This window comes from Muntiacus reevesi, chromosome 5 (assembly GCF_963930625.1).
Source record: "Muntiacus reevesi chromosome 5, mMunRee1.1, whole genome shotgun sequence".
Lineage (NCBI taxonomy): Eukaryota > Metazoa > Chordata > Mammalia > Artiodactyla > Cervidae > Muntiacus > Muntiacus reevesi.
The window spans coordinates 91,644,590-91,669,225 of NC_089253.1; the positions used below are offsets into that span (position 1 = coordinate 91,644,590).

The following is a 24,636-nucleotide window of genomic DNA, read 5'->3' on the forward strand; positions in this document are numbered from 1 at the left end:
TGACACTTGAGTCATTCTCCTGAACCTCTCTGAAATGAGCTTCTTGTGTAATTGGATGAATCAAATCAATAAATAGAGCGGATATTTATCCATCACCCTTCCTCTTCCGCCATCACTTGCGGGGCGTGACGCATGCCCTAGTGGATTAAATCCAGACCCAGAGTGTCATAACTTTGGCAGCTCATCCTTTGAGAAATGGTTTTCTAGGTCACAGGATGGAGATGGACGTCTCTGCTAGAAAAATGATGCCCAAAAGAGAAGCACCAGCCCATCTGTCACTGCCCAGAAGGTCCCACAGAAATTCATCATTTTGCAGACAAATGCATGGACTTGTTTTTCAAAGTACTTTACAAAAACGTCTAGGCCTGTTGAATTGTGCTCTTGTCATTGGGAATATAGCCATTTTATCATGTGGTCACCCCCGTTGCAGGGAAGGAGTGGGCAAGTCATACTGGTGCAATTCCATTAAGCCAGTTCTCTTTGGTACTCTGCAGTGGACGGATCCCTGAGGCTCAGGGTTCCCCTAGAAAGAGATTCTCCACATACTCCCCACCTTCCAGCAATGTCAGGAGTGGGACATTCGAGGGGTGTCACATACAGAGAACCAGCTCAGCCAGATCTGGGTTCCCATGATAGGCACAGTGCTGACCAGTTGGGAACTAGGGCAGTCCCACTTCCATTATCTGAAAAACAGGAGTGTCACTGTGGCTCTGTACCTCCTTCCTGGACACCTGGTCATGTGCTGCCCACAATGCACAGAGCCTGGGACACCAGCATAAACCTTAGCATTGTTTTTATTATCCCTCTTATAGAGAAAGTGCCAAGCTTCCCTAGTCTGTTAGAGATGTGGGCTTGCTGACTGTCACTGGGAGGCTTGTCCCCAAGCCCGGGGACTCTGCTGGTCTGGCTAGGCCCTGGCTTCTCGCAGACTACTGTCCATACTCCCATGAAGGAGCCAGCCACTCACATGCTGCCTCAACAGATGCTGGTGGAATAATGTAAGATTGCTTCCTCTGAGTCTGGAAATTAGATGTACAAAGTTCAATATAGTCCTCCTGCAACTGGATGGGGTTCATTCCTGGGCTTTATAGAATGTGTACCCACAAGGGAGAACCAGCTCCCCACCTGCAGTAAATCAGTTGAGGGTATTAACATACTCAGTCTGCTGTCAAAGTAGAGATGGGTACACATTGGGTGATGCTCAGTCAGAAGCATGCATGCATGTGCAGTCACTCCAGCTGTGTCCAACTCTTTGTGACCTCATGGACTGTAGCCCACCAAGCTCCTCTGTCCATGGAATTCTCCTGGCAGGAATACTGGAGTGGGTTGTCATGCCTTCCTCCAGGGGATCTTCCGGATCCAGGGAGCAAACCCGCAATTCCTGCATTGCAGGCAGATTCTTTACCACTGAGCCATTGGGGAAGCCCCAGTCTGGAAGACCACTTTGTTAATAAACCCACTGAACACAAAAAAGCATGAGGAAGACTACTCTTAGGAGACTAGTTGGCAGGTCTATGAGTTTGTTTTCAGATCGTGGAAGCTATTGTACTGGGAAGAAGCAAAATTTTGGACAGCTGGGTTATTTTGTGCTAATTTCTCTTCTAAATTTTTTTCCTGGCTGTGATTCAATACATCTTTCCTATAATCAACCAATATCCACTTGTGTTAAGTTCTTTATATTTTGAGGGTCTCCCCATTTTTTCACAACTGGAATTGATGATGTGTTTTGAACTTCATCTGATCATTCCTGCCAGAACTCTGATTCTGTGTCTGGCACTGTGGTCAGCCCTGAAGTGAAGATGATCTGTGGGATTCAATGGGATGACACATGAAAGCTCTGGCAGGTGCCTGGCATCGTTGACCAATACTTTCCATACATGTCTAGGATGCCCTGGACTGGGTTGTTTAAAAAACAGATGCTTACTTACAATTCTGGAGGCTGGAAATTTAAGAAGGATGTCAGTTTGGACAGGTTCAGATGAGGGCTCTTTACCTGATTTGCAGGTGGCCACCTTCTTGCTGTGTCCTTACATGGTAGAGAGAGATCATCTCTCTCATGTTTCTTTTCAGAAGGGCACTAGTTGCATTCATGAGAGCTCCATTCTCATGACCTAATCACCTCCCCCAAAGATCCCACCTCCCAACACCATCACCTTGAAGGTTAGGGCTTCAACATATGGATTTGAAGGGCACAAGTGTTCATGTCACAGTTGAGTATATTACTTGATACTTCTTTTTCCCCTGGGCTCCCGGAGGAGGGGAGCAAGCACAGGGGGCCTTCAGGCTGGGTCTTAGGAATGAGTTTGATGTCTACAAGGCAAAAAGCGTCATGAGCAAAGAAGAAACTGTAGAGACACAGGAGGGTGTCCATCCAGAGGTTGGTTCAAGTAGCTCATGCTGTGGGAGGTGGTCCCAAGAGTTGGGGGAAAACCAGATTAGGAGCGGGCTGGAGCCTCCCTTGGAAGGGAAGGAGTGGGCTTTCTCCTGAGAGCCCTATCCCACAAGCATTTGGCTTTCTGATTCTGTTCCTTTGCTCCTGGTGCTCCACAATGGCCAGAAATTCCTGCTGGGGGGCTGAATGGACGCACTTCCAAACCAGCCTCACATCTGATTTCCTGTCCACTCTGAGCTGAGAAGGGCTCTGGAGACAGAGGTCTTCTACATTGGGCAAGTGGATGGTGGCCAGTGCAGTAAGTGGGTAGTTTGCAATAGTTCCTCTCCTGAAAAGTGGGGTTTCTCTCTGCTCTTGTTACAGGTTGAATTGTGTACCACCTTCCCGCCTCCCCTCCCCCGATTTATAAGTTGAAGTCCTAAACCGAGGACCTTAGAATGTGATGTATTTGGAGCCAGAGTCTTTACAGAGATGGTTAAGGTTAAATGAGGTCATATGTGTGGGTTCGAATCCAGTGGGATGTGTGTCCTTACAAGAAGAGATTAGGATACAGACCCACACAGAGGAAAGGCCTTGTGAAGACACAGGGAGAAGGTGGACGTCTACACACCAAGGAGGGAGGCCTCAGACATAAGCATCTCTGTGGACAACTTGGTCTTGAACTTCCAGCCTCCAGGACTGTGAAACAATAAATTTCTGTTGTGTAAATGCCCCAGCAAACTATTACAGGACCCTTTGAAGGTAGGCTGGCTAGACTTAGATGAAAGGAATTTGGTGTAAGTGACCTTGAGGGCTTCCAAGTCAGGTTGAGGTCTCATAAGCCCCAAAGCTTTCACTCTTGCCCTTGCGCTACCCTGAAACACCTCATACTGCCCTGAGACACTGTGTGAAGGCTTCAGGACCAGGCGGATGAGCAGGTGGAGAGGGAGCCCTGGCTGCCAGCCAGTACCAGCCCCCAGCCAGGTATGTGAGGTCCTCTTAGAAGCCAGGGCAATGTGAGTGACCAGAACAACACCAGCAGACTCCTCACCCTCTGTGAACAATGCAGTCCAAATTGCTGACCCCCATACTCAGGAGCCAATAAAATGGTGCTGTCTTAAGCTGTTAAATTTTGGGGTGATATCTTGCACAGTAACAAATGACTGAGACAATAAGCTTCAGCTGGGATAATAAACACAGAACTCACGGACCAAGTGAAAGGATTTCCAAAAATTCACTCATTCAGCAAATTTGAGACCCAGTGTGTATTTGAAAGCCTCTGTTCTAGGGACTTGGGATACATTGGTGAGCAAAACAGAGTCCTTGCCTTCATAATATTGCTAATAAATAGAATAATTAAGTAAGATATGATTAGTGAAAACACATTAAAGAGCCTGGGTAAGGGGATAGGTGATACAGGGGGAGGGCAGGGTTTCATTTTAAACAAAGATTGTCAGGCAGGACCTATGAGCAGACACAAAGTGGTTTTTTTTTTTTTGGCTGCAGTTGGTTTTGTTGTGCACAGGTTTTCTCTAGTTGCAGCAAGCAGGGTTACTGTCTAGTTAAAGTTCAAGGGTTCAGTAGTTGCAGCTCATGGCCTCTAGATGGGGGGGGGGGGGCTCAGTGATCGTGGCCCACGGGCTTAGTTTCCCTGTGGCATGTGGAATCTTCCCATGGACTAGAGATTGAACCCATGTTCCCTGCATTGGCAGGCCGATTCTCAACTTCTGGACCACTAGAGAAGTCCAAATTTTTTAAATAATATCTTTTTAATCAGGCATAGGAACTGTTTTCTTTCTTCTGTTTAAAAAAAAATGCTCTTTTTTTTAAAGAGCTGTTATTATTTTGTTTTTTGTTTTTTGGTTTTTTTTTGACTGGGCTGGGTCTTCATTGCTGCACAGGCTTTTCTGTAGTTGTAGCTAACAGGGGCTGCTCTAGTTGCAGAGTGCGGGCTTCTCACTGTGGTGGTTTTTCTTGTTGTGGAGCACAGGCTCTAGGACACATGGGTTTAGTAGTTGTGGTTCCCCAGCTATAGGGCGCAGGCTCAATAGTTGTGGTGCATGGGCTTAGTTGCATGTGGGATCTTCCTGGATCAGGGATGGAACCCATGTCCCTGGCATTGGTAGGTAAATTCTTATCCACTGAGTCACCAGGGAAGTCCTCTATTTTTTTTAAAAAAATATTTATTTGGCTGTGTGGGGTCCCAGTTTCTTCACGTGGAATCTCAGTTCCCCAACCAAGGATCAAACTCACATCCCTTGCTTTGCAAGGTGGGTACTTAACAACTGGGCCACCAGGGAAGTCCCAGAGACTCAACCTTGATGAATGAGTTGGCCATGTAGATATCTGGGGTGAGCATTTCGGGCAGAGGGAGAAGCCAGTGCTAAGTCCCTGAGGTAGAAGCTTGCCTGGAGGACAGTGAGCAAGGCAGAGGACCATAGGAGAGGAGGGATGGCCCACTGAGCCACTGTAAACACTTTTCTCAGAATGGAGTTTTTGTGTTTTTTTTTTAAAAATAATAAACCAGTATTTGGGTGAGTGACATCCAAGGGAAGCCTGAAGTCCAGAACTGGCTGCTTACCACCAAGAACTGAACAACTCTTCTTGCTGTCAAAAGTTCTCCACACTCACACCTGCTGCGAGCTGTGCACAGTCGTGCCCATGGGTCCTCCTGATTCTATTGCGTTCCCCAGGAAGGGGGCTTTGTGTGGCCAGTAGAGGTGGGATGGGGCAGAGGTCAGGCACCAGACACTCTGCTTTGCAGCCTAAGTCACCATATGAAGACACCATGTGAGGTCATAGTCACCAAGAAGGCCACCTGTGACACCGCCCCTCTCTAACCATTTGTCTCCTGACCTCAGGGCCTCATCGGCTGCTGCTGCTGTTTCTCTGCCCGCCCCGCCCCCACCCCCTCCGCTCCACACACGCACAGCAAGATTCCTTCAAAGAGCTCCTCATTCATGGTCTCTGCTTCTTTCCCCTCATTCTCACTTGAATCTACTCCTATTGTCGTTTCAACCCTCCAAGCCACCAAAACTGCTCCAGTCAAAATTGTTAGATCTGTGTTGCCCCCTGGATCCCCTAGTCATTCCTCATCTGCGGTCTTTGTTGTGGTCTCTTCCTCCCTCCTTCTAGAAACGCTGACTTCATCAGGCCTCTTCCTTGATCTCTTCTCCCTCGCTCCCCCTGCCCCCTGTGGACCCTCTCCTAGCTCCTCCAGTCTCCCCGTGGGGCTCCTGGCCCCTAACCCTTCTCTCTTTTCTCCACCCTCACTTCCTTGATGATTCATGCACCTGATGCCTTTAGATACCATCTGATGAATCTGATGACCCCCATATTTTACCTGCAGCCCAGGTCCTCCTCCTGGACCCCATGTGCATCCAGACACCCTCCTGTCCTCTTCTCTGGGAGTCTAAGAAGTACCCTCAAATTAACATATCCAAATCACTCTGGACATCCCCTGCAGACCTGCTCCTGCATTTTAATTGCAGGTGACATCACCCTTCCAGGTTCTCAGGCCAATAACTTTGGGGTCATCCTCGACGTATCCTCTCACCTCCACTTCACCAGCAAATCTCTTTGGCTCTTCCTTCAAAATAGTTGCAGAATCTGTTCTTTCTCACCATCCCTAGTTCCCATCTCTACTGAGTGGTCCCCACACCACTGTTACCCTGTCCCCCTTGCAGTCTCCTTCCCACACAGTGGCCAGAGTAAGCCTTTTAAAAAGTAATTCACAGGGACTTCCCTGGTGGTACTGTGGTTAAGAATCCACCTTGCAATGCAGGAGATGAGGGTTCAGTCCTTAGTCGGGGAACTAAGATTCCACATGTGGCTGAGCAAATAAATCTACCTGCCACAACTAAAGAATCAGAGCACCACCTCAGAAGGTCTTGCATGATGCCACAAAGACCCTGTCTGTGTGCTGCCACTAAGACCTGATACAGCCAAATAAATAAAATAATTACACTGTGTCATATTTTTGCTCCAAATGAGTTTCCTGTTCTACTCACTTTAAGGGGGACTTCCCTGGTGGCTCAGATGGTAAAAATGCGGGAGCTTGCAATGCAGGAGACTGAGATTTGATCCCTGGGTTGGGAAGATCCCCAGAGAAGGGAATGGCTACCACTCCAGTATTCTTGCCTGGAGAATCCCATGGACAGAGCAGCCTGGCAGGCTACAGTCCATGGGGTTGCAAGCAGTAGGACACAACTGAAGACTAAACACTTCCACTCACTTTAAAACAGCAAGTCTTTAAGAGCCTAGATCTGTCTTTCTACCATCTTTCTGTCCTCAGCTCCCACTTTCTCCCCCTTGACCACTCTGCTTGAGCCACACTGAATTCCTGTGTGTGGCTCAAACAGGTGTAGCCCAGTCGTACCCCCAGGGCCTTTGCCCTTGCTATTCCCATGGCCTGGAACATTCTTCTTCTCAGATGGCCACATGCATGCGGCTCATGCCTTCTATGCTGACCCCCTGTACAGAGTACATCTATATATAGTCAACATCACCCTCCAAAGCGCACATCCTTCTTCATGGCACTTGTCATCACCTGGTGTAAACTGAGGCTTTGTTTATTTTTATAACACCAATATCTTGACCAGTACCTGGCACATCCTAGGTGCTCAATAAATATTGTTGAATGAACAAGGGAATGACATGACTCCCTTGTTTAAAGCCCTCATTGTGTCCTCATGGTTATTAAAGTGAAGTAAAATGAAAGTTGCTTAGTCGTGTCTGACTCTTTGCGACCCCATGGGTTATATAGTCCATGGAATTCTCTAGGCCAGAATACTGGAGTGGGTAACCATTCCCTTCTCCAGGGCATCTTCCTAACCCAGGGATTGAACCCAGGTCTCCCACATTGCAGGTGGATTCTTTATCAGTTGAGCAACAAAGGAAGACCAAGAATACTGGAGTGGGTAGCCTATCCCTTCTCCAGCAGATCTTTCCAACCCAGGAATCAAACCAGGGTCTCCTGCATTGCAGGAGGATTTTTTACCAACTGAGCTATCAGGATTACTAAAGGATAATCCAAATTTATTGATGCGGGGATGTGACCCAGTCCTGTTGATCCCTCTGGTCTTTGCTAGCTGTGCCCAGGTTTTGCAAGCATGTGAGGCACACCCTCTAGGCCCTGGTTTAGGCTGGTCTCTCCCCATGCCTTGCTCACCTCTCCTGCAAAGCCCTCCTGATTCTCCTGGGAGGCCTTTGATTCCCACCGTTTATTGCTGTTGTGGAATTGACAAGGGAGGCATTCAGTAACTGTTTATAAGAAATGGTTGCATGCATGCATGTGTGCTCCATCGCTCAGTTGTGCCCTACTCTTTGTGGCCCCATGAACTATGGCCTGACCGGTTCCTCTGTACACGGGATTTTTTTTTCTTAACAGGCAAGAATGCTGGAGTGTTTTGCCATTTCCTCCTCCAGGAAATTTCCCCACCCAGGGACAGAACCTGCATCTCTTGCATCTCCTGCATTGGCACCTTTTTTTTACCACCATGCCACTTGGGAATATAAATTGTTGTTGCTGTTGGTCAGTCACTAAATCATGTCTGACTCTGCAACCCCATGGACTACAGCACATCAGGCTTCCCTGTCCTTCACCATCTCCTGGACTTTGATCAAACTCATGTCCACTGAGTCAGAGATACAAATTAAACCTACAACTAACATAGATGAGGGTAAATATAGAATTTTAATTGGAATAAAATTAGTCTATCTCTGAGCATATGACACAATTTTTTTAACTTTTTCTTGCTGTTTTTATTATTATTATTTGGCTGCACCTCAAGGCATATAGGATTTTAGTTCCCCAACCAGGGATTGAGTCCATGCCCCTGCATTGAAAGCATGCCATAACTGCTGGACAACCAGGCAAGTCCTGACCTATGATTTGTACATAAATAAAAATAAGAGTGGGCCCCATGACATCTGAAACTTCAGATGGAGGTCTGATTCTAAACTTCCACAAACCAATGTCGGCCTAAAAAACAGCATGATATAGCAGTATTTGAAGGGCACAAGCACATTCCTATTGGATTATCCTAAATTAGAAGTTAGTCATCGCCAAGAAAGAAGTGAACAGGCTTGAAACTTTTGGCAAAGTCACTTTCCATCAATTTCTCCTCGTTGAGCTCTCACAACCGGGGACAATCACTATAAATGCTACATTCAAAAGTTCTGCTCACATTATAAAAAGGTAAAGAAGGAGCAGAGAGGGTGAACTTAGATCAGCTTCAAAACAAGGACTAAAAGGAGGTTTTTGACTTGGTGCTCTATGGGCCCAAGTCACCCAAAACATGTCCTATTAACAGTTTGCTTCTATGTGACACAAAAGCAACATCTTTCTGGTTAATAAAGGGGATTTGCAACTAATAGAAGGCATCCCACTGGTGGTGATCAAACCAGTCAATACTAAAGGAAATCAACCCTGAATATTCATTGGAAGGACTGATGCTGAAGCTAAAGCTCCAATATTTTGGCCACTTGATGTGAAGAGCTGACTCATTGGAAAAGACCCTGATACCGGGAAAGAATGAGGGCAGGAGGAGAAGGGAGTGACAAAGGATGAGATGGTTGGATGGTTTCACTGACTCAATGGACATGAGTTTGAGCAAGCTCTGGGAGATAATGAAGGACAGGGGAGCCTGGTGTGCTGCAGTCCATGGGGTCACAAAGAGTCAGACATGACTTAGCAACTAAAAAACAACAATAACATGGGTTATGAAAGGTGGTCGTTGTTCATACGTGTTCATGAATGTGAAATCGTGATGCCTGGCACAAGGACTGTTAGGACTGAGTGGCGTGCTTGGGACATTTCTGGGACAAGGTGACATTGTCATTGACAGTCTGTTGAAGGAAAGAGGCTAATATTCTTTTAAGCTTAAGCTTGAGTAGTAACTTAATTAGGCCAGGCTGTAAAAATCATCACTAATAACTGTCAGAAGTACCCCTGAGTCACCAGAGAATGACAAACTTGGCAGACAGCCTCTTCCACAGAGAAGAGGAACAGTCTGGTGTTTCCCCCTCTCTAAAAGCCCTCAAGGGGTGCCAACAAGCCCCTAGTTTCAGCTTGCATGCTTCTCATCTCTTGGAAGGAATTTACTTCATGAGTTCCTACATATACACACACATGCATGTATGCACACACATCATACATATATACTGTGTAATACATATATACTGTGTAATGCATATATACTATGTAATACATATATACTATATATGCTTTTTATATATATATTTTACATCTATGTGCAAAATAGCATTTTAAAAAAAGAAAAACATCTTTACCCTCACACAACTATTTTCAATTTTATATTATATATTTTTATATACATAACAGTTCTTATCCAGAGTCACCTTTATCACATAGTGTCAATCATCTGATATTCTAATTCTTTAAACTGGGAAAGGAGAACATCAAGGCTGTATTTTGTCACCCTGCATATTTAACTTATAGGCAGAGTACATCATGCAAAATGTCAAGCTGGATGAAGCAAAAGCTGGAATTAAGATTGTCAGGAGAAATATCAATAACTTCATATATACAGATAACACCACCCTTATGACAGAAAACGAAGAACTAAAGAGCCTCTTAATGAAGGTCAAAGAGGAGAGTGAAAAAGCTGGCTTAAAGCTCAACATTCAAAAACTGAAGATCATGGCATCCTGTCCCATCACTTCATGGCAAGTAGTTGGGGAAACAGTGGAAACAGTGACAGACTTTATTTTCCTGGGCTCCAAAATCACTGCAGATGGTGACTGCAGCCATGAAATTAAAAGACGTTTGCTCCTTGGAAGAAAAATTGTGACAAACCTAGACTCAGAGGCTCAGTCGTGTCTGACTCTTTGTGACCCCATGAACTATACAGTCCGTGGAATTCTCTAGGCCAGAATACTGGAGTGGGTAAGCTTTCCCTTCTCCAGGGGATCTTCCCAACCCAGGGGTCAAACCCAGGTCTCCCATATTACAGAAGGATTCTTTACCAGCTGAGTGACAAGGGAAGCCCACAAACCTAGACAGCATATTAAAAAGCAGAGACATTACTTGGCCGACAAAGGTCTCTCTAGTCAAAGCTTTGGTTTTTCCAGTAGCCATATATGGATGTGAGAGTTGGACCATAAAGAAAGCTGAACACCAAAGAATTGATGCTTTTGAACTGTGGTGTTAGAGAAGACTCTTGAAAGTCCCTTGGACTGCAAGGAGATCAAACCAGTCAATCCTAAAGGAAATCAGTCCTGAATATTCACTAGAAGGACTGATGCTGAAGCTGTAGCTCCAATACTTTGGCTACCTGATGCAAAGAACTGACTCATTGGAAAAGACCCCGATTGCTGGGAAAGATTGAAGGCAGGAGGAGAAGGGGATGACAGATGAAATGGTTGGATGGCATCACTTACTCAATGGACATGAGTTTGATCAAGCTCCAGGAGTTGGTGATGGACAGGGAAGCCTGGCATGTTGCAGTTCATGGGATAACAAAGAGTCGGACACAACTGAGCAACTGAACAATATTATTGTATTGGTCAAGTCCTATAATCTTTCAATTATTATTTTAATGATTACTAAAATCTCATGTTTATAACCTCTTTCAGCTACTAATTCAGTCACTTGTGTTGGGCATTTGGGCCAGGAATGGGGGCATGTAGGTTGAGTTACGGGGCTTCCCTGGTGGCTCAGTGGTAGAGAACCCACCTGCCAATGCAGGAGAAGTGGATTCGATTCCTGGGTTCAGGAAAATCACTTGGAAGAGGAAATGGCAACCTGCTCCAGTCTTCTTACCTGGGAGATCCCATGGCTCCCAGAGAAGCCTGGAAGGGCTACAGTCCATGGGGTTGCAAAAGAATCGGACATGACTTAGTGACTGAACAACAACAGGTTGAGTTACGCTGTGGATGTTTGTTTTTAAAAAGCAAACAAGAGTCCTAGCATTAGCTAGGATTCTGTTGTAGTTCTTGATTTTTTTTTTTAAAGATTTTAATTAGTTGCCAAGGGGAAATCATGGATAACCCTTAAAATCAGATTTATAACATTCAAGCCTGGCCCCTAGCAGCTGCAGTCCACCCTCCTTCAGAGAGAACACATTTTCTCCACTTTGTTACAGATACCACCACTCCCTGTAGTTATTCTCCAAGCCAGCATCACTCATCTACATGATCACATCTTGATTCCTAGATGCACTTGAGTTTGCAACCTTTGGTTTAATCTCTTTCGCACTCAAGGTAATTGTTTGCTTCTGTTGTATTATTTCCTTAGGGTATATCTCTGAAACAAGCTTCATGGGTACAAATACATTTTTACTCTTGCTATAATATATTCCATTTGGGATGTCTGTTGAGGCCACAGATGTCAGTCTCTCTTTTGGGAATAACTGTCCTGGACCCTCTCCTGTAAGGGAGCTCAGCAAAAGCCCAGCTTTCCCACCATCCCCCACCCAGGGGCATTCTGCTTCCTGCTACTGCAAAGTTCTTTCTCAATCTGGAAGCTACCCTGTGACTTCCAAATACACTTTATTTTCTTAAGCTGGATCTAAGTGGTTTCTGGTGGCCCCATTCTGCATGTCAGTTTCTTTTTTACAATACTTTATTTTATTTATTTATTTAGTTGTGCTGGGCCTTGGTAGCAGCATGTAGAATCTTTAGTTTTGGCATGCAAACTCTTAGTTGCGGCATGTGGAATTTAGTTCCCTGACCAGGGATCAAACCTGGGCCCCCTGCATTGGGAGCATGGAGTCTTAGCCACTGGACCACCAGGGAAGACCCTGAAATGTGCCCATTTTAAGTGTATGGTTTGATGAGTTTGGACCAATGTATGTATCCATGTAACCATTGCCTTAATCAAGATACAGAACAGTGTCATAGCCCCCAGAGGTTCCCTTGTCTCCCTAAGTCAACCCTCCATCTCCCACTGAGCTCTTTCCTGTTTTGTTTTAAAAGCTAATCTCTTGGTCAAATTCCCGTTTTTAACATTTGTTTTTAATTGGAGGATAGTTGCTTTACAGTGTGGTGTTGGTTTCTGCCGTACAACAGCAGAATCAGCGATAAGGACACCTGTTTTTTGATGCCACGGATGTGTTTTTACCTGTTCTAGAACTTCACTTAAGTGGAATCATGAAACAGTACTCTTCTGGGTCTGGTTTATTTCACTCCACATAAAGTTTTTGAGATTCATCCACCTTGTCTTTATCAGTAGTTCCCTTGCATTGCTGAATGGCCGTCCATCGTGTGATGCTGTTGTCTCAGTTGTGGCTGACTCTGCAATCCCATAGACTGTAACCCACCATGTTCCTCTGTTCACGGAATTTTCTAGGCCAAAATACTGGAGTGGGTTGCCATTTCCTCCTCCAGGGGATCTTCCTGACCCAGGGATTGAACCCGAGTCTCCTGCATTGCAGGTGGATTTTTTACCCTCTGAGCTACCAGGGAAGCTTATTGTGTGATGTGGCACAGCTTATCTAACTAGGCTCCTGTTGACGGATATCTGGGTTATTTACAGGTATTAACAGCTGTGAACACTCGTTTACAAGTGTCTGTTGAATGTATGTTCTCATGTCACATAGGTATACACCTTGGACAGGGATTTCTGTGTTGCGTAGTTTGTGCTCAGCTGCTCAGTTATGGGGTCTGTGCGACCCCCTCAACTGCAGCCCACCAGGCTCCTCTGTCCATGAAATTCTCCAGGCAAGAATACTGGAGGGAGTTGCCATTTCCTCCTCCAAGGAATCTTCCCAACCCAGGGATTGAATCAGAGTCTCTTGAGTCTTCCTGCACTGGCAGGTGGATTATTTACCGCTAGCACCACCTGGAAAGCCCTCTTGCATAGGGTAGTACATGTTTGAACTCATAAGAAAGTCTCAAGTTGTTTTCCCAAGAGATTGTACCATTTTACATTCCAGTCCCTTATATGAGAGGCCCATGCTCTGAATCTTTGCAACACTTGGAATTATCGATCTTCTCGATTGCAAGAGTTGTGGTGGGTATGTAGTTGCATTTAATTGTGATTTTAATTTGCATTCTGTTATAACTAATGATGCTGTTTTTTTTTAAGTCCTAATTAGCAGCCTGAATAGAATATCTTCTCATGTGAAGAATCTGTTCATTTTGATTATTCTTTTATTTGGGTTGCTGGCTTATTGAGTTGTGGTTGTTTATACCATCTGGGAGAAGTCTTTGGTCTGGCATAGGTTTTGTGAATGTTTTCTTACAGCTGTGGCTGGCATTTTCATTTTCTTAAAAGTATCTTTCAAAGAGCAGATGTTTCTAATTTTGATGATGGCCAATTTACCCATTTTTTTCTCACATGGCTGGTGTCATGTCTAGGAAATATTTACCTGCCTTCAGGTTGTGAAGGTGCTCATGTTTTCTTTTCTCTAGTAATTCTTTAGTTTTAAACTTATGTTCAGGTCAATATAGGGTTTGGGGCTTTTATTTTATTTTATTTATTTGGCTGTGCTGTGTCTTTGTTGTGGAACATGGGATCGTGATTTTTGTTGCAACATGTGGGGTCTAGTTCCCTGACCAGGGATCAGACGTGAGCCCCTGCATTGGGAGCTCCAAGTCTTAGCTACTAGACCCCAGGGAAGTCCCCAATACAGAGTTTTGAGCCAAGAGTTGGTATGACATAATGTATGTCTTAATAGCATCATCGAGCTGTTTTGAGATAAGACTGGTGGGCTGAATTGAGTCTTGAGGATGTTAGCAAGGAGGATACTGCAATGATGCAAGCTGAGAGCAGCCAGGGGAAGTGGGACTGCAGGAGAGCAGTGACAGACTGGGAATATAGGCGAGGTTTTCAGGCTTGTTCTTCATCTTCCTTCATGAATAATATCCAACTTTAAGGAAAGTTATTTCCCTTCTCTGAAGACCCCTGTGTTTGTAGTTTTACATGAGGCCAAGTGTATGTATAGAACTTGCCTTGAGATTGAATTTTTGTCGTTAATTTATCTTCATTTTTAAAAAGTAAACAATTTGTTTTGACTTTAATTTCACACATTGTCATTCTTCAGGCATTGTTGTTCAGTCACTAAGTTGTGTCAGACTCTTTGCAGCTGCATGAATTGCAGTACACCAGGCTTCCCTGTCCTTCATTGTCCCCCTGAGTTGCTCAGACTCATGTCCATTGAGTCAGTCATGCAATCCAACCATCTCATCCTCTGTCACCCCCTTCTCCTCTTGCCCTCAATCTTTCCCAGTATCAGGGTCTTTTCCAGTGAGGTGGCTGTTTGCATCAGGTGGCCAAAATATTAGAGCTTCAGCTTCAGCATCAGTCCTTCAAATGAATATTAAGGGTTGATTTCCTTTAGGAAATCTTCAGGCATTGCAGCCCCAAAGAAAATATGAAAGTTCATCTATTCATTCACAAAAGATTAAAAAAAGAAAACCAACACATTTCACGCAGTGCTCCACAATAGTTCTCCTGGGTAGGACTCATAAATCCATGTCCCTGTCTTGGACACTTCAACTCATGTCTGATCCTTTCTTTAACTCATGATTTATTGCTCTCAATTACTTCTTTTTGCCAGATTTATAAACGTAACTGTTCTTTATTTAATACCTATTTTGTACACTAGGCAACAAGGCAGTAAATTTCTTGTCTATGAGTTGCTACTTTGAAAAATTACATCAATGCAAAGTGATTGCCTTTCAGCCTTCCTAGCCAATAAATTCATTTCTTTTTTTTTTGTAGGGATGATATGAGGTCATAGGATAATATATATAATCACTGATCACAGAATTAGAAGAAGCAAGTTGTAGGCAACTGCTCTTACTCTGAGCTCTACCCCCGATAAAGAGCAAGTTGAAAGAAGCTAAGAAGGAAGATTCTATCTCCTGCCAATCATGTATAAGCTGGTCTCCTGCTGTTTGCTTTTCATAGGATGCTTAAATCCGCTCCTGTCTCTTCCTGTCCTTGACTCCAGGCAAGAGTCCCTGCAGCTCTTAGGTAAGATGATTTTTTTCCCTTATGTTTGTCTTGAACGAGTCTTCAATGGTCTTAAATGCGACGTTAGAGATAAGAATGAAAATTCTCTCTTAAAGGAGTCTTGTTAATAATCCCAGCTATGAAAAGATTTCTGAGGATCCTTAAGGCATGTCTTGGAGTCAAGAATGGATAAAGTTTTTTCCTTTCTAAAATATAAAAGTAGAAGGGCAACATTGCTTATTTAATGTCACTTCTGTAATTCTGAGTTATTTTTGTCAGTCTTTTTTTTCTAAGTTTTGAAAATGGCACTAAATTTAAAACATCATTGCTTTTAGTCTTTATTTTAAGTGAACTGGTTGAATGCAGAACTGGCTGTTCCAATTATAGATTAAAGTATTTTGATTTTATCTTATATTATTTTAAGTTAAAAGATAATCATATGACATGTGTTACATGAAACAAAAATGTTTTTTAAAATATAAAAAAGTAACCGGCTGGGACTAAGGTAGACACTTTCCAAGTTCATTTATCTTTTCCTTTTGGTTTATGTTTCATTCGATTCAATTCTAAGTTGAATTTTTTAAAGTGTATCAATCAAGGAGATACTTATTGTGCTTTTAGCTCTTCATTTAGTTTAAGAAATGAAAAGGTTGGGGAAAAAAAGAAAAGAAAAAGTTTATGCTTGGAGATTGTGTTCATAAACATTTTACATGGATTTTAACTTGTCTTTTATTGTGGATAATTTCAGACATTTTTTAAATATAGGAAATAAAACTCTGGTAAGCCAGTGATTTTATAATTTCTAGTCCATAAATTTCTCCCAGCTTTCTGATAATAGTCAAGCACTAATTCGTGCACTATTAATCACTTTCCAGAGTCACTGAACTCAGAAGTGGCAATCATCTTAATTGTTAAAATGAGCATTAACTTTATCAAACCTTTGCTATTTAAAAAAAGAACTTTGAAAAGCATAAGGTGAAATGAAGAATGAATATTCAGCTTTACTGACATCCTCAAAAAATTGCATGTCATCATTGCTATTTTTTAAAAACTTGAATGAGTGTAGCATCTCCCTTCCAATTCTTAATAGGTGACAGCTTACCTTAGCATTTTTGCCTGAATTTTTTCCTACTTACTTGTTTCTTCATAAGTGATCCTTCCCTGGTGGCTGAACAATGCAAGAGACTCTGGTTCAGTCCCTGGGTTGGAAAGCTGCCCTGGAGAAAGAAATGGCAACCCGCTCCAGTATTCTTGCTTGAAAAATTCCATGGACAGAGGAGTCTGGTGGGTCACAGAGTCAGATATGACTTGGTGACTGCAAACAAACAACAAAAAACAGCAAAACAAGTGATCCTTCATGACAAAAATATTAATATGTAGCCAAACTTTGTAGACTTTCATTAACATTCTTCAGAAGTACCATGAAGCCTTCTTGATGGCTTGCTCTTTATTCTCCAATCAAGGTTGGAGCTGAGGGTTTGAAAGCCTTAGTGAAGCAGGTGGATTTTACAGGACTCCTTGGGGGCTCTGATCACCCCATGGCAGAAACCGGCCAAGAGAACTATCTGGGCCCAGTATCACTCACCAGCCCCCACACTCACCTCTCCCACACCTGACACAAACTTACCATGCATCTTCTATGCTACCAAACTGAAAATGTTGCTATCAACTTCTTCAAAGAATATTGTAAAACTGACTTGTTTCTGATAATTGTATCTAAATCTTAGAGCCCAGATAAGAGGTGATGGTATCATATTTGCTTTAGGTGTGTGTGAGTGAGTCACTCAGTCATGTCCAACTGTTTGTCAACACTATGGATATTAGCCCACCAGTCTCCTCTGTCCATGGGATTCCCCAGGCAAGAATAGTGGAGTGGTTGCCATTCCCTTCTCCAGGGGATCTTCCTGACCCAGGGATCAAACCTCGGGCTTCTGCATTGCAGGCAGATTCTTTACTGTCTGAACCACCAGGTCGGAAGAACATAAACAAGTCCATCTTTTAGAAAACCTCTCCTTTACTTTTCCTCTCACTCCAATTTCGCCACCCCTATATTTAAAAGCAAAAGGCAAATGATAGCAGTAGGTAAATAGAGATGAAGAAGAATCACTTCATAAGTGGAAATGTTTTTTCACTGATCCTGTGGCTTAGCTTCACTAAGGCTTTCAAACCCTCAGCTCCAACCTTGATTGGAGAATAAAAAGCCCTCTCTCTCTTTTTTTTTTTAATTAAAAAAATTTTTCATTTCTTTACTTTTTGGATCATGTAGGATCTTAGTTCCCTGACCAGGCATTGAACCCACACCCCTTGCAGTGGAAGTACAAAGTCTTAACCACTGGACTACCAGGGGAGTCCCAGCCCTACCTTCTTATTCAGGGTGGTGAACGTCCAGCAAGGCTGTGAAGGCAGGAGGAGTCAGAGTGAGATCCATGCCTCATGATTTCCTGTTCTGCTGGCTTGCAAACTGGACTGTAGCATTTCCACTTCTCTGTTAAAATACTGCTAATGACAAACCATGTACTCAGTATTTGAAATCTGTCTAGTATTAGCTTCCTGTTGCTGGTGCATGCTCACGCTTAAGTCACTCAGTCATGTCCCACTCTTTGCGAACCCATGAGCTGTAGCCCACCAGCCTCCTCTGTCCATGGGACTTCCCAGGCAACAATACCGGAGTGGGTTGCCATTTCCTCCTCCAGGGGATCTTCCCAACCCAGGCATCAGGCAAATCTTAACCACTGAGCTACCTGGGAAGCCCCTCCCTATCCCTGGTACCTCCCTAAAGACAGAACTGAAACAGGAGCTGTCGCTAATATCGATCATTGCTCTGTGTAGCACCTGAAGATGTCAGATCAACTCTGGATGAGCTGGAAAGAGCGTCTCTTCTGCAGATGCTGCCAGAGATGTCAGGCGCAGAGACAGGAGAGGGTCTCAGGAACGCAGGTAAGATGACTCGTGTTTACAGGCTGTATGATTTCTTTGCTACTGAATTTACTCTCTGAGTGATCACACTCTCCCCTCCTGCATACAGTCTTCCTCTGCCATCTTCTGTCTCCTTTTTCTCAGCAACTCCTTGTAAGCATCCTTCTCTGCTTGGCCCCTCAGCATATTTGTTCTCTGTATGAATTTGGCGGGGGGTGGGGGGGGGACAGGGGGAGGGAAGAAGAGCATTATCCCAGTTTTCAATAAGTACAATTTACAATGCTGTCTTCCCACTTAAGTGAGTTAATCTATCTGTATCTCAGTTTCTTAAACCAGTACACAGGAATGATTAAAGAAACAAAATTCCCATCTCATGGGGTTATTGAGATGATTCAATGAGGAAAAAGTAAAATGTTCAGCACAGTCAAACACAAAATAACCCATAAATGTCAGCTTTTACTGTTTTCTCAGTGACAGCATTCGTCTTAGCACAGTTACAAATGCTCAGAACATTCTGGAGTCTTTCTAATAGACTTGGTTTTGTAGAAAGAAATTCATTTGTAATAAAGCATTGTTGATAAACTACTGAACTGCTGAGGAAAATTCGGTGCCCTTTGTGAACTCTGAAGGCTAGAAAAGAGCCAAGTGCTTGCCTATCTTCCTTCAAATAAATATCACTGCGGTGTGAAGAAAGGAGAACCAGAAACTAGACATGATTTAGTAATATTCTATTTTGTGTGTTTTAAATAAGACAAGGATAAAATGGAAATAATAGATCTGATGATGAATGGTTTCAAAATACTTTTTTTCAGATCCCATTACCAACGTTTTTCACCCAAGAGGAAACATGAGAAAGGTAAGTATGTCCTGTATGAGAGTTAGGTTAGAGAAGGTGAACATTTCTATGCCTTGACTTTAGAGGAGCCTCAATACGAACCAGTCGAACCTTCTCAGTACAAATCTTAAATAGTTGGACATCCAGTATTATTTCAAAGCATTACTTTTTTCCAAATTTTGATCCATATAAAATGTGGATACAACAAGAGCTTACCTAGCATTCATCTGGGATAAATGTTCATAGCAAGTTTAAGAGAGTCAAAAAAAAGGCCTTGCCCTCAAGTCTGTCATCCACTTGTGCTGTGTCATTGATTATCTTCACTGGGTCCAAGGACCAGCAGTACTCGTATCACATGGAAGTTTGTGAGAAATGCAGACTCACCCCACCCCCCAGAACCTACTGAATCAAAATCTGCATCTTAAATGGACTCCCCCACGTGGTTTGTATGCACAGTAAAGTTTGAAAAGCACTGTCATATAATATCTAAATGGAAGAAAGACATGGTCAAAACACTGAGAGGGAATATGTGTGGTAAAGGAGAATATGAAGGAGAAAATTTTGGGTGTAGAAGACAGACTACAGTAGGACATGATTAATGAAAATATTAAATGGTTAGAAATGGTGCACAATTAATGGAGGACCTTAACCGCTAAAAGAGAAATCTGTTTTGATCATTATCAACCCCTCAAACTAAACTGAGCTCAGTCATTTCTAACTCTGGAATCCCATGAACTGTAGCTCGCCAGGCTTATCTGTCCATGGGATTTCCCAGGCAAGAATACTGGAGTGGGGTACCATTTCCTTTTCCAGGGATTCTTCCTGACCTAAGGATCAAACCTGCATCACTTGGGTTTCCTGTACTGGCAAGTGAATTTTTAACCACTAGCCCCACCTAGAAAGCCCCAAGCTAAATTAGTGTTTCCTAAAGGATTTTCTGTAAGATCTTTTGAATTTTCCTATAGCTCTTTTGGTAAAGAATCTGCCTGCAGTACAGGAGACCTGGGTTTGATTCCTGGGTCAGGAAGATTCCTTGGAGATGAAAATGGCAACCCACTTCAGTATTCTTGCCTGGAGAATCCAATGGGTAGAGGAGCCTGGCAGGTTACAGTCTATGGGGTCGCAAGAGTCAGACACAACTTAGCAACTAAACCACCAAAGGATTTTCTGTGAATATCAATCCCATAGAGCCAGCCTACAGGGCTGCCCTGCATTCTAACTCCTCTCCTGTCCTGGCAATTCTTTGTGTACAAAGCTTCCAGGAAATGAGATAAGCATATTTAATTTTAATCAAGAATTTCCCAATTATTTTGACCAGAAACATCTTCTTCTGGTGTAGTGCCCACTAACCTCCTTGTAAAAATATACCCTGAAAGCCCTCAGTTCTAAAGATGGCATACAGTGCCTGAGGTTCCCAGGTGGGGTAGACCACACAGAAGGGGAGGGTGTGGCTTCTATTATATTAAAACTTATCATTCAGATATTTACATTCTTCTGAATAGAAAGATTATGGTGAAAGGCTCTAAGATCATAAAGGTAATTAGTAGAGATGCTTATAAAATTCTAGAGTAAAAAGAAAACTAAAGGTCCATGATTAAAGTTAATTTCAAGACAAATAAAAGACCTGATTTACACAGAAGACATTAAATGTGCAGAGCATGTTACTGAGAGATGAAATAGAAACAGGTCAATGAAGGTTTAGGAAAATTCAAGGCAATCACAAGGCTAAATACACTGGATGGACCACAGGTCGGGCACAAGGAGACCTTTCAGAGTCTACATACAGGGTGCTAACTGCAACTCTATCCCATGAAACGGCAAGAAAACCCTTTTAAAGGTCCTGTTCCTGAGTAAGGTTCTTGTGTGTGTGTGTGTGTGTGTGTGTGTGTGTGTGTGTGTACTACTCAATTAACTGATAACCTACTTTTTTAATTTCAGGCCTTCTCTGGGCAAGATCCTAAGCTTTTCCTGAGTGACCTTTTGTCCAGAATCAGGAAGCAATCTAAGAAACGTGGACCTTCCTCTGAATGCTTCTGGAAATACTGTGTCTGAAGCAAAATGACCATCTACTAGTCACCTCCAAGACGACCACCTGAGAAAATGTAAAATAAAAATGCTTGATTTGAAAGCAGTATAGATGAAAAACTAGGCAAGCTAAATGCTGTTCATTATTATTTGGAAAATAAATCCTCTATGTTTTGCAGATATTATGAGTGATTATTTTACTTAAAAACATATCCTGAAAAACAAACAAACAAAAAAAGTACCCTGAAAATCTGTACTTTTTCTTTTTTAAAATAATTTTCTTCATTTTTGGCTGTTCTGGATCTCCGTTGCCGTGCAGGCTTTTCTCTAGTTGACGTGAGCGGGGCTCCTCTCTAGTTGTGTGCACAGGCTTGTCATTGTGGCGGCTTCTCCTGTTGCAGAGCGAGGACTCGGGGCACACAGGCTTCAGTTGCGGCTCCCGGGCTCCAGAGCACAAGTTCAGTGGTTGCGGCTCACAGCCTTAGCTTCTCCGCGGTATGAGGGATCTTCCTGGATCAGGGATCAGCCCCATGTCCCCTGCATGGGCAGGTGGATTCTTTACCACCGAGCCACCAGGGAAGCCCCTATATTTTTTTCTTTCTATCAATTAATCCTTAAAGAATTATCCAAAAGTTTAAACGATTAAATGAACAGAAGCAAATACTAAGAAGAAAAAGTCATAACTGCAAATTTTACTTAAAATAGTAAAACTGCAAATCACTTAAACTACATTATCTTAGCAATGATGTCCTCTCAACCCTTACAAATAACAATGTAAGTTATTACTTTAAAAAAAATCCATATCTAAGCTTGGAAAAAGCTCTACAGTGAAGGATGCTGAAGGACAAGGGCTGGAAACCATCTGAATTCTCCTTAGTTTCTGATGAAAAATGTCCACACGCTCAGATCCCCTCTCCTTAGCTGGCCTGAGTATTGAACAGGTGAAAACTTTAATCTCTGAACACTGAAGTCTGTTTGATCTCAGTTGCTGTGAGCTCAAGGATCACAATACTGGAAAAAATACCTTCATAATCTGTTCCTTAGAGAAGAAAGTGGAGGTGGGATTTAAATTGTGGAATGGAAGAAATAGCCTGATTTACTAAATTTTTAAAACCATGTGTGTGTGTGCAGATACTAACTTATCCTCTTAATACATTACATCCTCTTAATATATTAACGTAGCTCATCTCTGTATAGAGTATGGAGCGTGAGAACTAAATGGCCCATGCCCATGGCAGGAGTGCTTCTCCTCGGAAACTGGGGTTCCCATTCTCTGCTCTGCCAACCACACCCCCAACTCACAAGGAATGAAGGGTCAGGTCTGTGCCAAATAGCCACACAATCGGCACTGATCTTGTCAACAGTCATCCAGTATCTCTTTAGAATGCAGGTCTGATAAATCTTCCCTTTCCTTATTTAAGGCATCGAGAACATATCAGTACAGCAGGTTGTTTTCAACTTGAAGGATGGATGTGTCATCTCAGGACCATGCTGGCTGGGAGGATGCTGCAGCATCGCTTGGTGCTGAAGTCCAACTGAATTCAATCCCCTAACACAGGACTCTAGCACACAGGCTACAAAACGTTTATGATGCCAGGAAGAGGTCAGGGTGGATTTCATCATTGCAGAAGAACCCGAAACCCCTCCTGTTTGTGACAGACACATGGTGACTGCTCTTACTGCCAGGGCTCTGGAGTCAGGTCCCTGTGGCCACACAGCTGTGAGCCCTCAAGCAGGTCATCCAACCCCCACCACCCCGTGTCCTTCTCCATCAAATGTGAGCAGTGACACTACATATTTCATGGGTGGTTGAGAACATTAAATGAGATAATTCACAGGGAAGCACCAGAACAGTCCCTGTGGGCAGAGCACACACTCCATCAACACTGAGCTCTCTTCCCTTCCTGGGTTGTTTTTTTGGGACTGGAGGTGCAGGTGGTTTGAGAGGGGTAATGTTTAACGAATCCTGTTGGCTTCAGGATCCCGATTCATATTTTAATTCTGAGACTGTTGCTGCCGGCTTCCACAGTCAGATTTTGTGAAACACAGATTCACGCTACAGAATCTGAAAGAGTAACTTTGATAGCTAAATTCTATAAATTAGGCATTAAAATACAATTGCACTCATTTCACAAGCTAGCAAGGTAATGCTCAAAGTCTTTCAAGCCAGGTGTCAGTAGTATGTGAACCAAGAACTTCCAGACGTACAAGCTGGATTCAGAAAAAATAGAGGAACCAGAGATCAAATTGCCATCACTTGTTGGATGGAAGAGGAAGCAAAGGGATTCCAGAAAAACATCTACTTCTGCTTCACTGCCTATGCTAAAGCCTTTGACTGTGTGGATCACAACAAATTGTGGAAAATTATTAGAGATAGGACTACCAAACCACCTTACCTGTCTGCTGAGAATCTGTCAAAAAGCAACAGTTAGAACTGGACATGGAACAACAGACTGGTTCAAAATTGGGAAAGGAGAATGTCAAGGCTGTATATTGTCACCCTGCTTATTTAACTTATATGCAGAGTACATCATGAGAAATACTGGGCTCAATGAATCACAAGCTGGAACCAAGGTTGCTGGGAGAAAGATCAACAACCCCCGACATGCAGATGATACCACTCTAATGGCAGAAAGTGAAGAGAAACTAAAAAGCCTCTTGATAAGAATGAAAGAGGAGAGTGAAAAAGCTGGCTTAAAGCTCAACATTCAAAAAACTAAGATCATGTCATTTAGTCTCATCACTTCATGGCAAATAGAAGGGGGAAAAGTGGAAGCAGTGAGGGATTTTCTTTTATTGGGCTCCAAAACACTGCGGACAGTGACTACAGCCATGAAATTAAGATACGTGCTCCTTGGAAGGAAAGCTATGACAAACCTTGATAGTGTATTAAAAAGCAGAGACATCACTTTGCTGCCAAAGTTCATGTAGTGAAAGCTATGGCTTTCCAGTAGTCACGTATGGATGTGAGAGTTGGACCATCAAGAAGACTGAGTGCCAAAGAATCCATGTTTTTGAACTGTGGTGCTGGAGAAGACTCTTGAGAGTCCCTTGGACAGCAAGGAGATCAAACCAGTCAACCCTAAAGGAAATCAACCCTGAATATTCATTGGAAAGACTGATGCTGAAGATGAAGCGCCAGTACTTTAGCTACCTGATGCAAACAGCCGACTCACTGATGCAAACAGCCGACTCACTGGAAAAGACCCTGATGCTGCGAAAGATTGACAGCAGGAAGGGAAGTGGGTGACAGAGGATGAGATGGTTGGATGGCATCACTGACTTGATGGACATGAGTTTGAGCAAACTCCAGGAGATAGTGAAAGCCCAGTTCTTAAGGGAGGACTGAGTGCCATGTTGTCATTGAGAAGGAGCTTGGACGCAGTGATGACACAGACATGGGTGCAGAACGACCCTAACGTGAGCACCCTGCAGTGTGTCTCAATCTCAGGAACTACTTCTCAGTGATAAATACTTCTCAATGATATAAGTGATTTATATATTCAGGGTAAAGGTTTATTCATGCAGTGCAAAAAATTTCTCAAGTTTTACATTTACACCGTTTAT

At 43.2% G+C, this 24,636-nt stretch overlaps 1 protein-coding gene across 1 annotated transcript; it reads left to right on the forward strand.

Moving 5' to 3' along the window:
* The first annotated feature begins 15,211 nt into the window (after nt 1-15,211).
* UTS2 (urotensin 2) lies at nt 15,212-21,096 on the forward strand. The gene is made up of 4 exons (XM_065938345.1): nt 15,212-15,314; nt 18,123-18,230; nt 19,022-19,063; nt 20,975-21,096. Exons 1-4 carry the CDS (start codon nt 15,212-15,214, stop codon nt 21,094-21,096), a joined length of 375 nt encoding a protein of 124 aa, XP_065794417.1.
* The last annotated feature ends 3,540 nt before the right edge of the window (nt 21,097-24,636 follow it).

Bases quoted from the DNA above. Each gene is read 5' to 3' on its own strand.
- UTS2 (XM_065938345.1), top strand. From the start codon at position 15,212: ATGTATAAGCTGGTCTCCTGCTGTTTGCTTTTCATAGGATGCTTAAAT. The intron at 18,231-19,021 runs GTAAGATGACTC...ACTTTTTTTCAG, and splicing joins AGAGGGTCTCAGGAACGCAG to ATCCCATTACCAACGTTTTT. The intron at 19,064-20,974 runs AGGTAAGTATGT...ACCTACTTTTTT, and splicing joins CCCAAGAGGAAACATGAGAA to AATTTCAGGCCTTCTCTGGG.